General features: G+C 40.3%; 1 protein-coding gene across 9 annotated transcripts in view; it reads right to left on the reverse strand.

Moving 5' to 3' along the window:
* Positions 1 to 440: 440 nt before the first annotated feature.
* Positions 441 to 13,771, reverse strand: part of grik5 (glutamate receptor, ionotropic, kainate 5) — a 79,314-nt gene continuing 65,983 nt past the window's right edge. For 6 of the 9 annotated variants that reach the window (XM_067509453.1, XM_067509454.1, XM_067509456.1 and 3 more), the window contains 7 exons: positions 13,164 to 13,273; positions 12,252 to 12,425; positions 11,723 to 11,888; positions 10,330 to 10,555; positions 7,279 to 7,407; positions 5,913 to 6,079; positions 441 to 4,702 (listed from right to left, as the gene is read on the reverse strand). In XM_067509453.1, the coding sequence (XP_067365554.1) occupies positions 4,082 to 4,702; positions 5,913 to 6,079; positions 7,279 to 7,407; positions 10,330 to 10,555; positions 11,723 to 11,888; positions 12,252 to 12,425; positions 13,164 to 13,273 (1,593 nt within the window). In that variant the 3' untranslated portion in view covers positions 441 to 4,081. Of the gene's footprint in view, positions 4,703 to 5,279; positions 5,317 to 5,912; positions 6,080 to 7,278; positions 7,408 to 10,329; positions 10,556 to 11,722; positions 11,889 to 12,251; positions 12,426 to 13,163; positions 13,274 to 13,771 lie in introns of all 9 variants that reach the window. The other 3 variants (XM_067509459.1, XM_067509455.1, XM_067509457.1) reach the window with 3 other exon arrangements.

The raw sequence follows: 13,771 nt of genomic DNA on the forward strand, positions 1-13,771 counted from the left end.
AATGTGTTAATACAGTTATTTACCTGTTTTTTTCTTATGTTGTAAGAATAGGAACTTTAATTTTGACGCAAACATGTTGCATATACTGTTGTCAAAACCTCAGGAACAGCATTTGTATGTTCTGGAGCCTCGGGTGTAATACTAAAGTATCTTAACAGAAATAGTGAAAATCTCAACCACCTAAAACTGTAAAATGCTGCTTATACTGTACATTGATTCATCATCATATTAACACATCAGTCATAGAACATTTTCTACACGTGGAGTAATTTAAGTTATATTTTGTTAACGAAACCTTTGGATTTTATTTATTTTCCTGTAATGTAAACTCTTTTTGTTGGTATTTTGGTAAATGGTCTCAGTACTTCTTACAGCGCTGGATTTAAAAGCTTTTATCAGTCTGTCACATGAGAAAACTAAACAAAGACATGTCAATGTGGGACTGTTTGAATATTTTTATTCCAAAAGAAGTTTTTGTCTATAGGTTTGAACAACAGGGCCCTCTCTCTGAAGAACATCATTGCACCTTTATCCCCCACCTCTCACTCACAAGCACACACACACCATCTTGCTCTTCGATAGGAATAATAACAATTTAATCATAATATTCATCAGTTTTAATCCATTTAGCACTAGTATAGAAATATGAAAAAATACCAAAGAAAAGCACATAAAAGTAAACAAAAAGGATTGTTTTGTAGAGTGACCATTTAGACACTCCGTTTCATTAGTTTTGTGACCCTCCCTTCCCTTTGATATCCATATATATTTTGGCTTTTTAGGATTTAAACTCTTCTCTTTCTTCTCCACAGTAATGATCTACAGTAAACAGATGCTTTCAGCTGATGGTTTGAAGCTGGTGCCCCACAGTGAGTCAGGTTTTGTGAATCCAGATACAGAAGACAAGGAAAAGACTCATCTGGCCGTTAGACACCACGGGAATCCGAAAATTAAGATGTTGTGGATGAGTAGTTTTTTTATACTTGTGGAAATGGCTCAGCTTGTGGTTGTCTAGTCAGCATTTTGAACACAGAGACAGAAGCGAGAGAGACATCAAACCCAGGCCTGCCTCTGCCGTAACAATAACCATGTTATCATTCATTATGTGGAACAAAACTGTGAAAAATCAGTGCAAAACACATACTTATTTATGCATTAATGCAATGTTAGACTAGAGAACAATGCCTGCATATTTTGCAGCCATTGTATTTGTCCAGGTCCAAAGGTCCAAACTGGTGCTTCTACATGTTACTTCACATATACTGTATCTATGCGTGCATATATACCGTGAAATATGTATTAGTTTCGAAACCAGTGAGGGATCCTGTCATGTTGTTGCACTAGTGAGTCCTGCTGTTGCAAGTGGAAAAAAATCAGCTGCTAACGCTAAACTGAAAATGCAAGAGACTTGTGACAGTCAGGAGGTTAGAACAGACAAGGATTGTAGAACAAATGAGAAAATTTCATTCAAATTAGAAGCAAATTAAGCAAATGGTAATAAAACAAAAACATTAATTTTCCTTCATTGATGTGTACAGAAAACCAGGAAACAGTGGCCTTTAGAGAATTGAGAATCAGCTGCCGAAAAAATACATTCATATACTCTTGCTGTCAGGGTGTCAAACCATGAAAGAGCTGACAAATATGAAAGTGTTGAATAGGATAAAGGGAATTTGGTCATATCATAAATTGAAAACATTTCATCAGCCAACCCTTAAATCTTGAATATCAGTATTTCACTGATCACGCCTAACAATGACTGTGTACCAAACCAACCCCCTACAACAGTTAGTAGTGAATCATTCTGCAGGAAATATTTTAGGAGCTGATTTGCAACACATTCCCTGAACAATAAGACATTGCTGAGTCAGTGACCTACAGTAAAAGCATCACTGAGCATATAACGATACTATTTAAAATGAATTACGGGGAATCATGCTGCAGTAACTTCTGATATGTCATGGACTTATGTAAATAGGTGGGTGCCATTCATTTGCTCACTCTTTTCTGTTTTACTTGAGATCAATGGAGACAAGCACTTAATTCAGTCTGGGTAAAAAAGGTAATTTATCTGCCAACAAACAGCTGATCTAATGGGGATGATGCGGCCTGGTGGTCGTACAACATGTTTTAAATATAAGATGAAGAATAGAACTGTGTCATTTTTTTTTAACTTCCCATGAAAAGACCAAAACCAAAAAATGCATTAGTATAACTCTCAAAGTACCAAATAACTAAATATACATGTATTTCATCCCACTGACAACTTGAAAGTTTAATTTTAAGAGAAAAAGCCAGAAATTCCTAAAACAACTGCACTTTGTATGTTTTAGCAAACATCACTGAAACAAGAGTTAAAAGTGCATGAGCCTTAATCTCGTGTGTGTTGAACAAAAAATGCACTGTTGGTTGTATTAGGCTTTGGTTACTTATTAGTCAGATTAACATATTGTTTTGGCTTTTTGTGGGATTTACTGACAATAAAAAAACCTGGAATGACACCAACATGCTTTACAATTGACTGTGATGGATTTGTGATTGTGCAACTGTATTGTTAGGTTTGATCATAATATATAGTTAAAGGGCTAAAATATGCAAATCCACCAGTGTATTCCTTTAAGCACCATAGCTAATATACTGTAGTGTCACGATTTATTTTCACAGAACATAAGGGCTGTAACATTAACATAATTAAGGGACAATATTCCCTACCCAGCCAGAGTGGAAAAACATGTATTTCTTCTAAATCTTTTTATCAGCATGTTTTTCTGTGTTTGGTTCCCTTCTGAATGAGTCCCCCGCCACTGAAAGGAGTAATTAGGCGATCAAAAGCTTGAGACGGTATTGACAAGGCTGTGTTGAGTCTATCACTCTGGCAGGAGCCTTAACTGTGGATGGCCAAGTCTGTCTGTTAAACAGAGAGATGCTAAGAAGCTGCAGCTCCAGCCTGCTGGCACATTAACAAGCCCTTTAAAAGATGCCCAGAATGAATAGATCAGGAAAGATCTAATAATGGAAGTAGTTCAGTTAAGGATTTCTGATTCAAATTCCGTAGTGTCCTTTTCACACTCTGCCTCAGTCTGTCTCTCTGGTTGCTGTTCTTGACTATGTTTCCTTTCTAGTTTTACCTCATGTGGTCTCTAGCTCTCTTTTACACTCTGTGAACAAAGTTGAAAAAGAAGTAAAGGCTTGGCAAGCATTATGCTGGATAACGAGGGACATAAATTTCACAAGCCTCTTGCTTGCTCTTTCCTCTTGACTTATTTTGTGGCCATCTGATTTAACAAATATGAGTAGAAGGGCGCTGCTGCTGGGTGCATGGTTTTCCTCACTGGACAGATGTACAGGAAGCACAAATTTCTACACACTTGCACAGTGTAAAGAAAGACAGACCAACAGTTTCCTCTGCTACTGCTCGCATTATGTTGTGTCATCCACCTTCTGCAATATCATCCAAAAAGCAGCTACAGGGCACAGGGAGGAACACAAGACTCTTGAAAACAAATAGCTGTAATCAAGTTTCTTAATATGTTATAATCCACCATATTGTCACACATCTGTTATAACTCTCACTTAAACAATGGTAACAAAACAAGAGACAACAAAAGGAAAAAAAAAGCCAAGAAATACTTTTCTGTCTTTAGTCTTTTAGTTTGTTGCAAATCGCATAAAGATATGCTATGTCCTTGGTCAATTAGACGGGCTGCTAGCTTCCAGGGAGGAGTCTGTGGAAAAAAACCAGTACTGTCAAAGCTAAAGGTGAAATGAGGGGAGTAAGGAGAGAAAAAGGAAGGAGATGGGAACCATCATCTGGTCATGTGCATTTCCACTCAGATGTGTCCGAGCTGCTTTAACAGTGCTTGTAGCAAATTCTCTATTCATAGGCTGCAAGCTCAGTCGGAGAAAGGGTTACAGTACAGTATTCCAGTTTTTCTCCATTTAAAGATTTTCTCAGCTTCTCACCTCCTTATATTCTCTGGTGAATTTCAGCAGTTTAAACAAGCCGTTTTTCTCTCAGCAGCACAAATGTCCCTCAGTCACTGCAACTCTCTCACACCACTCACTGCCTCTGCTCTCAGTCCTAGTTGGCCATTACGTCTGTGGTGTTGCTGCTCTGTGGAGGTGGAATAGGTCTAGGGGTATGAGTGGGAGGACTGTGGTGTAGCCGCCTTGGGCTGGGTCCCCCTCCACCCTCACTGTCTGTGTTGGATGAGGATGGGGGTGGGGGTGGGGGTAATCGGGGAAGGGGTGCTGATGATGGTGGTATTCTTGTTGTGGTTGATCCTATACTGCTGCCTGATCTCAGGCTTTGGATCCTCCGGCACTCTTGGCAGATCCGCACATGGGTGCAGCTGCGGGCAGGAAGGATTACAGGAGTGGTGGCTGGTGGAGGTGTGGTGGTGTTTGCTCCCAGTGGGTCATCTAGAATCCGCTGTGGCCCGGGCCCCAGGTCTGAGGGGCCTGTCCCTCCTGCTCCACCTCCAGTTCCACCTGTCAGGGGGCCAGTTCCGCTATAGAGCTTGCCATTGCTGAGGCGCATCTCCCGGACAAGGCGCAGAGGCCGAGGGGCCCCTAGAGCTATGCGTGTGGGGTGACGCAGGGCTACTGCATTGCTGAGAGGTCGACGGCGGCGCATACGGGAGCTTTTTTTACAGGAGACGGCGTTTCGGAACTCGGTGATCATCTCCTGACAGACAGACACCTTGAGGACAAAGGGAAGTAGGGAGGAAAGAACGACAAGGGAAGGACAAGGGAAGGAGGCAAAGGTAGGAGGGTGCCACGAGGCAGGCAGCAGAACAAGACAGTGGTAAGGTAGTACATAAAAGAAGAGCAGATCAAAAATAATATAATTAAAGGAAAACCAAATTAATACGGTGTGAACAGACACAATAAGGCAGGGATAACAAAAAGTCACAGGAGAAGTGAGGGTACAAAGATCAACAAATGGGGAGGGAAAAAGGAAATGATGAGATAATGGGGAAGGATGTGGAGATGGGAGATGGGAGAGTATTCAAGGAGCAGAGAGAGTTATTACAATTCAAAAACACACAACATCAAAATGCCGTTTAGTTTATGGGCACTTCATTATGGCACTATGCACCATGAACAGACAGGCAGGCCCGTACACTCAGGTGCACATACACAAAGGCACACTCGCACTTAGATATTTCTAATAACAACAGCACAACTACTGCAATTTGCACACACGACAAACAAAATGCATCAACACGTCCACTACAAACACAACACAAATCCATAATAAAAAGTCATGTGCTCACATAAACAGAAACAGTACTCGTTATTGGAGAACAGACACTGATGGTTGAATGACAGGAGGTAGGTGTGTGTCAGAAAGGGAGAGAGAGAGAGAGAGAGAGAGAGAGAGAGAGAGAGAGAGAGAGAGTCAGAGAGAGTGTGAGATGTACGTTGAATTGAGTGAGAAGTAATCCAAGAATGGTAACGAAGAATACCAGCGTACATGTGAGGCATGTAAAAGAAGATACATCATGACATTTAATGCCAGGGAAAAAGATCACACTACTTCTTTATGCAAGCAAATATTGGCATTTCTCAATATTGCTTCTCTGTACCATCAAGTCTAGCTCACAAACATTTACTGCCATACTGTTAAACACCAAACACTAAAAGGACACACATGGCAGGACATGCAACATGAAATTAGATTCTCTGTGTTGTATTATTTTTAGACACTGCAGCAGTTCAGTGCCACATACTTCCACATTCCTTTCATCTCACATGCACATATCACATTGAATCTCAGAAGTTATAGCACAAAAAAACACAAATGGATTCAAAGAAAGAAAATCTAACTCTGTCATACACGCGCGCCCACACAAATACACACACACCAACATAATTAAAAGGGCTGGCGGGATGCCATGGGAACCTACTGGGGTGTGTCTGTGGGGTCGGCGAGGGCAGGTATGGGGGCATACCTCATCTGTCTCTGCCGAGCGGCGCGTCGACCACACAAACTCCATAATGGCCACAAACACGGCAATAATGAGGCCACAGATCAGCACCACAAAGATGCCTCCAATGTTCTCCATGCCCAGACCTGAGGGTGGGTCACAGGTGACACACTTTAGCAAACACAAGCACAAAAACACCAACACTGACAATGGGTTTAATTTGTCATGGGAGTTCTACACAGACTGTGAAAGCAGTGGTTATACTTTGTCTCTTCTATGGCTCAGCAGGAACTCTGCTTCAGGAATACTTAAGAAAATTTGCTTATTTGATTTCTTGCCAAGTCTTAGATAAAATAAAAATGTATATCATTAAGCTACTAGTTAGTATAGCATTAACACCCTGGCTTGGTCCAAAAGTAAGACAATCAGCCTACAAGCACATGTAAAGCTCTGACATTAACACTGTTTTGTGTTTGTTAAACCTGCACAAATATTCAAGTGTAAAAACAACAATATGAATTGAGTGAGTTTCTGAAAACACAACTTTGCTTTTTACCATTAGGTGTTTGCACAGATAAAAAATAGATGCAAATGTGTCGGGGCTCATAGCCTGATTTTGTTATCTTCAGACAGAACTATAGTAGCTGTACATTGGCAAATTGCAAGTTGTAGCCAAATAAGAGCTTCTTGTTCCAGCAATAAAGAAAATACCTGTTTACCACAACACTGTTATACTACTTATTACTCACTGTATTTATGAGAAAAACAACACAACATCACGTCGCTTTATTGGAAGTATAGGATCCAGCATATATGGAGCGGAAATCATAATAGACAAAAATCTGGATTTTTCAGCTTCTGCAGCTTCAAGTGCAATAATAAAGTGCTGGAGTGCTTTCTAATTAAATTAAAAATAAATGACCTAAGATGAAATGGCTGAATGAATAACTGAATTATAAGATCCTGGAATGGTTGATTGTCCAGGTGAAGCTCAATGACACAGAAATGCCAGGCATTAAGTATTTCATGTTATCTAAACTATTTTAGAGAGATTTTCCCCTGACAACAGTGGCATAAGTCATGAGGCATTTTCATTGTCATCTAAAGCAGCACAGACATATAATGCTCACACGCACACTTTTAACTGAGGCAAAAACAGACAGTCATTCTAATAAAATCCCCATTACATTCCACCTGAGACAAACAGAAGACATTTGGGAAATTAGATTGAGCTAAGTGCCCTTCACAGGGACATAAGTCATTGTTGGACTGTAGCAGAGAGTGAGAAAACTATTACTGGAGACATTAGAGAGAGAGAGGAGGCCGACAGCTGCAGGTGACTGACCCTTGGCACGGTGGTCTTCCTCTTTGGGACACTGGCCTCCCTCCCACCACCTCCTCTTTAGTATCTCCAGTCTGTTATTTTCCTGCAGCTGGAGGATGGCCAGCGTGATCTCATCTCTAAATGGAGACCCTGAAGAATGACAGAAAAACAGGATAAGGCCAAGCGGTGCAGAATAGAAAAGGTGCAACAGCAGAGGCCAGACAAGAGAGTGGGCTTATATCAGAAGAGGATGAAGAGAGGAAATGAAGGAAAGTGTAACAAAAAAGAAGGAAGCACAGTCAAAGAACTGCTGTTGCAGACGTGTAAGAGTGATCTCGTGGTGAGAATATAGAGAGGATTAGTCAGAGATAAAGAGCAACATTAACATTACCCAGATGAAGCCAGTGATACAGATGCTGGTCAGAAAGCATACAAAGCATGCTGTGAACTAAACTGAGTAGAATAGGATGGTGGTGGTTTGTGGTGTGTTTGTTCGTGTGTGTGTGTGTGTGTGTGGGTGTAAGTGAGAGAGAGAGAGAGACTGTGGGGGAAAGCAGTGGAGGACACAAAAACAGGCAACAACAATTAAAAAATAAATGAAATGGTAAAACTTTTACTATACAAAGTTGTAAACAAAAGTGAATCATTTAATAAGCAGCCATCATGGATGCATTTGTATTTAGTTTTAACCAGAAGTGATGCTGGACACTGTCCATCAGCACACCCTAAGCAGTGTTGAGCATCATGTTATGTAACATTATATAGTAAGTAATAAATATTACTTTTTATATGGACACAAAAATATACCATGTTACCTCAACTGAGCTAGCTGCTCAGAAGCAGGCAGCTTTAAGCGTAAGGCTGGTTTAGTTTCAGGCTTTATAAGTAGGACCCTGTGATTGTATATTTCTTCTATCTTGTTGCATTTTTGAATATCAGCTGTGGCCACGTGTTTGTTATTTTGACATAAACATGTACTGTAGTTACAGACAGTGACAAATTGCAGATGTAAAGCTGTGATTTCTTTTGATCCTATTATAGATTGAGCTTCAGTCACGAGAGGATATGTGTTTTTTGCAAAAAGACTGGAAACTGGAGGCAGCTTTCCTAATGCTATCCAAATGGTAAATCAAGTCAGCCTTCCAGCACCTATAAATCCCATTAATTATTGTAATATCTTGTATGTTTTAAAACCTCATTTAATTTATCTCGGAATAGAGCCAGGCTACCCCTTCCTAGACTTTAGGCTGTTAAGCTAAACATCTCATGGCTGTAGCTTTACATTTAGCTTACCAACTTCAAAAGTAATTATCATCTATCCCCCATCAAGAGGAGGGGAAACAGCACTAATCAAAATTTGAAACTATCACTTTAAATTTAATTAAAAGGAAATGCCTTATTTGTAATTAGTGTGAACTCATATACAAATGTCTTTCCCCTAAGTCTACTTCAAGATGTCTTTTTCCTCTGTGTCTGCTCTCTGTGCTGCAGAATCACCATGGTTCTATCTATCATCAGTCTTATCTGACTTCATCCTCTTCCTTCCTCCTCTTCGTAAAAACAGATCCCTGTGATACCAGTGACACCACCTCTGCGGAAAAAGGAGCTTTAGAGGAGCCATGTGTGGAAAAGCAATTAACTGCATGTTCATTACTCCCACTTGAAATATGTACTAATCCCTTAGATAAAAAAAAATAAACCCACCACGTACAAGACATTTTCAGATATAATCTCTCACAAATCAGTGCAACTACATGTGTCTTTTCAGTGTAATGATCTCAAGCAGGTGTTTCTGCCTCTCCCACAGTGAGTTAATGAGTTTTCGTTCATTTTGTTGATGATGTTTTGAGTTTCACATTCAAAATACCTTCTCATGATTAATGTTGAAATAACCTCTGACTGCTCACAAGTCCATTAGACTTTATACCCACTTCGCTCCTCAAAGAGGTCAGTGGGGCAATAGGTGACCTACTTCACTCTCAAGTGTGAACAGCTGGCAGACTAATGACTGTGTCCTTGAGTCAAGTCAAGCTGCCTTGAAGAAAATCAACCTTGGTCTCAAAGAGAAAGTCCTTAAGGAGCAGGATTTACATGCACTGGATGTACATGTCATCTTTAAGTTAATACTGTATTTCTCACCTTTGTGTAACATCAACTTGAGTAACATCCCAAAGTTGGTGTTCTGTCAATGCTTTCTAACTGTTATATATGGAGCTCAGAACACACAGATGGGGCACACAACTGCTATAACATAATGCAGCGGTGTTACAAACCTTGTGGTGTAAACTGATTTTAATTATTGGTCTAATCAAAGACATGACAACTATGTTTTATCTGTGGCCAGTCACAGCCTTCAACCCTTAGGCATATCCATTGTCCCAAAAATCTATATTGATGTTTGTGTGGTTTAAAAACCTTTTCATATACCTATATAAACACTTGTTTATTGTTTATTTTAGCTCCTGGTCCCCTTAGGGAACCCCTCATTCCATTTCCACTGTGCTCTGTTTGGCCCCCTAGCCGAAGCCTGGTTTCCCAGCAGAGTAGTGACTGTGTACGCGGGAAGGCAAACCCAAAAATTATGTCCTTCAATTGGATAACAATGTTGTTATTGGAAACATTTTTGTAGAGCTCAGAGAAGGTTTGTGAGAGCCACTGGACAGCTGAATGCAAATGACTCGCAACACAGAGCAGACAGAGACATGAGATGTTGTTTTTGTGCGACTTCTTCTACAAATGTTCAGCTCAAGTTTACAACTTACACGTCGAAGTGTCCTTGAGCAAGACATTGAACCCCAACATAGTTTCTACCTTTGGCCAGCTTCATAGCAGCTTCCCCATCAATGTGTGAGAGTGGGTGCGAATGGGTGAATGAGAAGCAGTGTAAAGTGCTTTGAGTACCAATTGGTAGAAACGCTATATAAGTGCATAATTGTTTTTATAGACACCTATCATCACAACGGTTATGTTACACAGAAAACACACAATAGCAGAATTTGGCTTCTTTAAGGAGTGTAACAATATATGCTACAAGAAATTTAAGGTGCCAAAATTATGTGTTAGTATTATTACCCAGTGGCATGCCGATGCCATAGCCTTTGGTATCCAGCAAACCCCCAATCTGTGTGAGATTACAGTTGAGGCCTCGGTGGTACTCATTCATGGTGCTCTCCATCAGAAAGGCATACTTGGAATTGATGACGCGAGCAATGCCCTCCTCTGTGCTTTTCACAAATACACTGGGCTGTTTTGAGTACATGTAGTTCCACATGCGCTGGTAGGTCTGATAACGAGAGTTCTGTGGAGGAAAGAGAAAATTACAATGGAAACTCAACACTAACTACAGATGTGTGTTCGCTTCCCAGCAGGTCCTATCATCTGTCTTTGAGGCAGAAATAAAATGGAGGACGATAATAATGAAAGAAGGGAGACAAAAAGAGAAAGAGAAGGGTGCATCCTAGATAAACCATGGGAGAGAAGCATAGGAAATCCAGTGTTATTAACAACAAGCAAAGTAAAACATCAATGGCAAATAGAACCAAAAAGGAGAGGAATGGAGGGGGAAAACAAAGGTGAATCAAAGCAACAAATTACTTGCTCATGGCGTAGCTGATGCATCATCTTTCATCCAGATGGAGGTAAATCAGCACACAGGAGGTGGTTTAGCACTTATCAAAATATGGCAAGCTCCAAAACAGGATTAAGTGTTTAAAGTGTACAAGTACATGTCTTATCTCTGCGTCTTGTGTATGAGAATAAAGGAAAAGAGTTGAGAGGGCGGCATTTGTGTGGCTTAAAGTGGGAGTGTAGTGTTCATATATGTGCATGTGGGAGTAGGCATTAAATAGGGTAATGCACTGTAGCACTAAAACTGATTTACGTAGGCAAAGCCACTTTTTTTAACCTCTATATAGACAAACACCAGGAGAATGTAAAACACACACACTTACATCTTCCATGAATACACATATTGTACTTGCATATGCAGTATTTTAAAAAAATTACCTACACATACTTGCATTTACAAATATACCTAAGCTGAAAGACAAACACACACAGAGGCACACACTCTGTGACAAACACAGATGCCAACACAAATGCCAGAAGCGGCCTCATAAGCAAATACAGCCAGTCAGCCACTTAACACAAACACAAACAGTCAGGAAGAAAACGACAGAGGAACTCAAAGATATGGTAGCATTTATGAGGGGAACCACTCACTCTGGATATGGGATTGAAGACAGAAACAAGCCATTAAATCACACAAAAACACTAAACTGCTTTAAAAAAAATGGCTGCTAATGGGGCAATTCATAAAGTTGTCAGATTCTGAAGTAATTCCAACTGCAATAAAAAACAACACAATCTAACATCTACAAACAGACACGCATACACCACTTACACACAAATAATGATTAAAAAAAAATCACAAAACAAAGGGACACATTTTTTTTAGTTACAGTACCATGAAGAAGGTCATGGTGCTCCCTCCTTGGATGGTACCATATTCTATGTTGGTCTGGTCGGCCAAGTCGTCTGGAGACTCTATGGGAACTTCCATCCTCTGGACAGTCAGGAAGGCAGCCAGGTTGGCCGTGTAGGACGAGATGATGATTAGAGTGAAGGCCCACCTGTAAGAAGAAGACGGGAAGGAAAAGGTGACATACGGCTATGTGTGTGTGTTTGTGTGTGTCTGTGTGTGTGTCTGTGTGTGTCCAACTATATATACAAATACATATACATATATGTATAAATATATGTTTCAGTACACGACTGGCTCTGACACTGGTTTTAATTTCAAAAGTCATGGTTTTATAAATCTTAAACTGAGATTAAAAGGTGAAAGTGAAAATAATAGTGACTAATGTCTAGTGGCAAAGTGCACATACATTACTCTGCAAAGTAAAGGTCAAACAGTAAGCAAATCACATTTTAGAGAGAGGGGATTTAGCCTTACATGCATGCAAAAATAAACTAGCCATTCACTAACTTACCACACCCCACTAACACATCTGGTGGACAGAGCTCTGGGCATTATCTCTGACCCCTGCTGCATAAAGCCTCCAACAGGAAACCACAGGCTGTTTCCCAAGGTGTACTGGTTCTCCAGCATGTCCCTGCGCTCTCGCAGACATGGGTGAGGATTGTACCACTCATAGGGGCTCAGCCTGATGAGGAAACACAGGTACAGCTGTACCTCTGTCATATGATTCAAGGTTAAAAAAAAAGACAGATATGTGACAGGTAACCTAGGCTCAGTGCGAGCACAGTGAAGAGTTTTTTCCAGTGGAACCAGCTTGCTAAAGCTTGCAAGGGCTTTTCCCAAACTTAACTTTATTTTTAATAGGCCAACAACTGGGCTGGCGCAACCTGTAACTTGCCATCACAACAGAAAATATATCTGATACTTGGGCTATCAACAAACCTTTGGAGAGAAAGTGGAAACCCAGAAAAGAAGCAGCATAAAAAGAAAAAGGCCGTGCTGGCAGTGTGCAGAAATAACTCACTTGTTTAAGCACCCAGCTGCTCATGATGAAAATGAAAGCACATCTATATAAAAACACTGTGTGATTTGTGTAAATATGTAGTCAGGTGATTCTCATTTAGTTCTGTGTTGAAACACAGATTTTGTAACATTTTAAATATGTATTTCAATAAAAACAGGCTGTTGTACCATTTAGGTTATACAAGTTAATCACAACAATCCAGCTTTGAATTTTTACACTCACATATGAGGATAGGAAAATAAGAGGAAAACGCTGGAAAATTGGACAGTTGATTTAGTACAACAGTGTAACACAAACGTACACAAAGAATTGGATTGTTTTTTATCATTCGGTTCTTTGATGAATGGAATTGTTTTGTTGCTATTCCATTCTTGAACAGTGGTAATGTAATGTATTGACCTTGCAGCCAGGAAGAGTACACAGCTAACAGCCAGGTAGGCAAGAAGCATGAAGAGCCAAACAGCTGGAGAGAAGGGGTCAAGGAAGGAAAAGTAACCTGGCTTCCGTCCCTGGTAGAAAAAAAGAAAAAGAGAAGTGGTACACTAGAGACAGAGACAGGCAGTGACAGTGAGAGAGAAAAATGTAAACTGTGTTAAAGAAGAAAGTGTCATGTCTCAGCAGTCAAAAAATGTCCCTTTTGTACCACAGGAGGGCAGTGGCATTCACTGAATCCTGCTGTTAATTCTGCAGTGCTTTGATACATTAATGCTACAATCCATAAACCCATCATTTCATAATGCCCGCTGCTAAAGAATACTTGGCTTACACCCAAAACCTAATTACCAATGTAAAGCTGCCACTGTTTCCCAGTTACACAGCGAGTTAAATTACAGCTAGAAATGTCAGTGTAGACATCATCGTCAGTTTCCTAAGAAGAGATCAACTATTGCACAAAAGCCTCATCTTACAAGTGTAGCCCATTGCATTTTATGTGACCCAGTGTGAGTCCAGTATAAGATCAGTAGTGATTTTCACCCCGCATGCACCCTTCAGACCTAGAAAGCACC

This window comes from Channa argus, chromosome 7 (genome assembly GCF_033026475.1).
Source record: "Channa argus isolate prfri chromosome 7, Channa argus male v1.0, whole genome shotgun sequence".
NCBI lineage: Eukaryota > Metazoa > Chordata > Actinopteri > Anabantiformes > Channidae > Channa > Channa argus.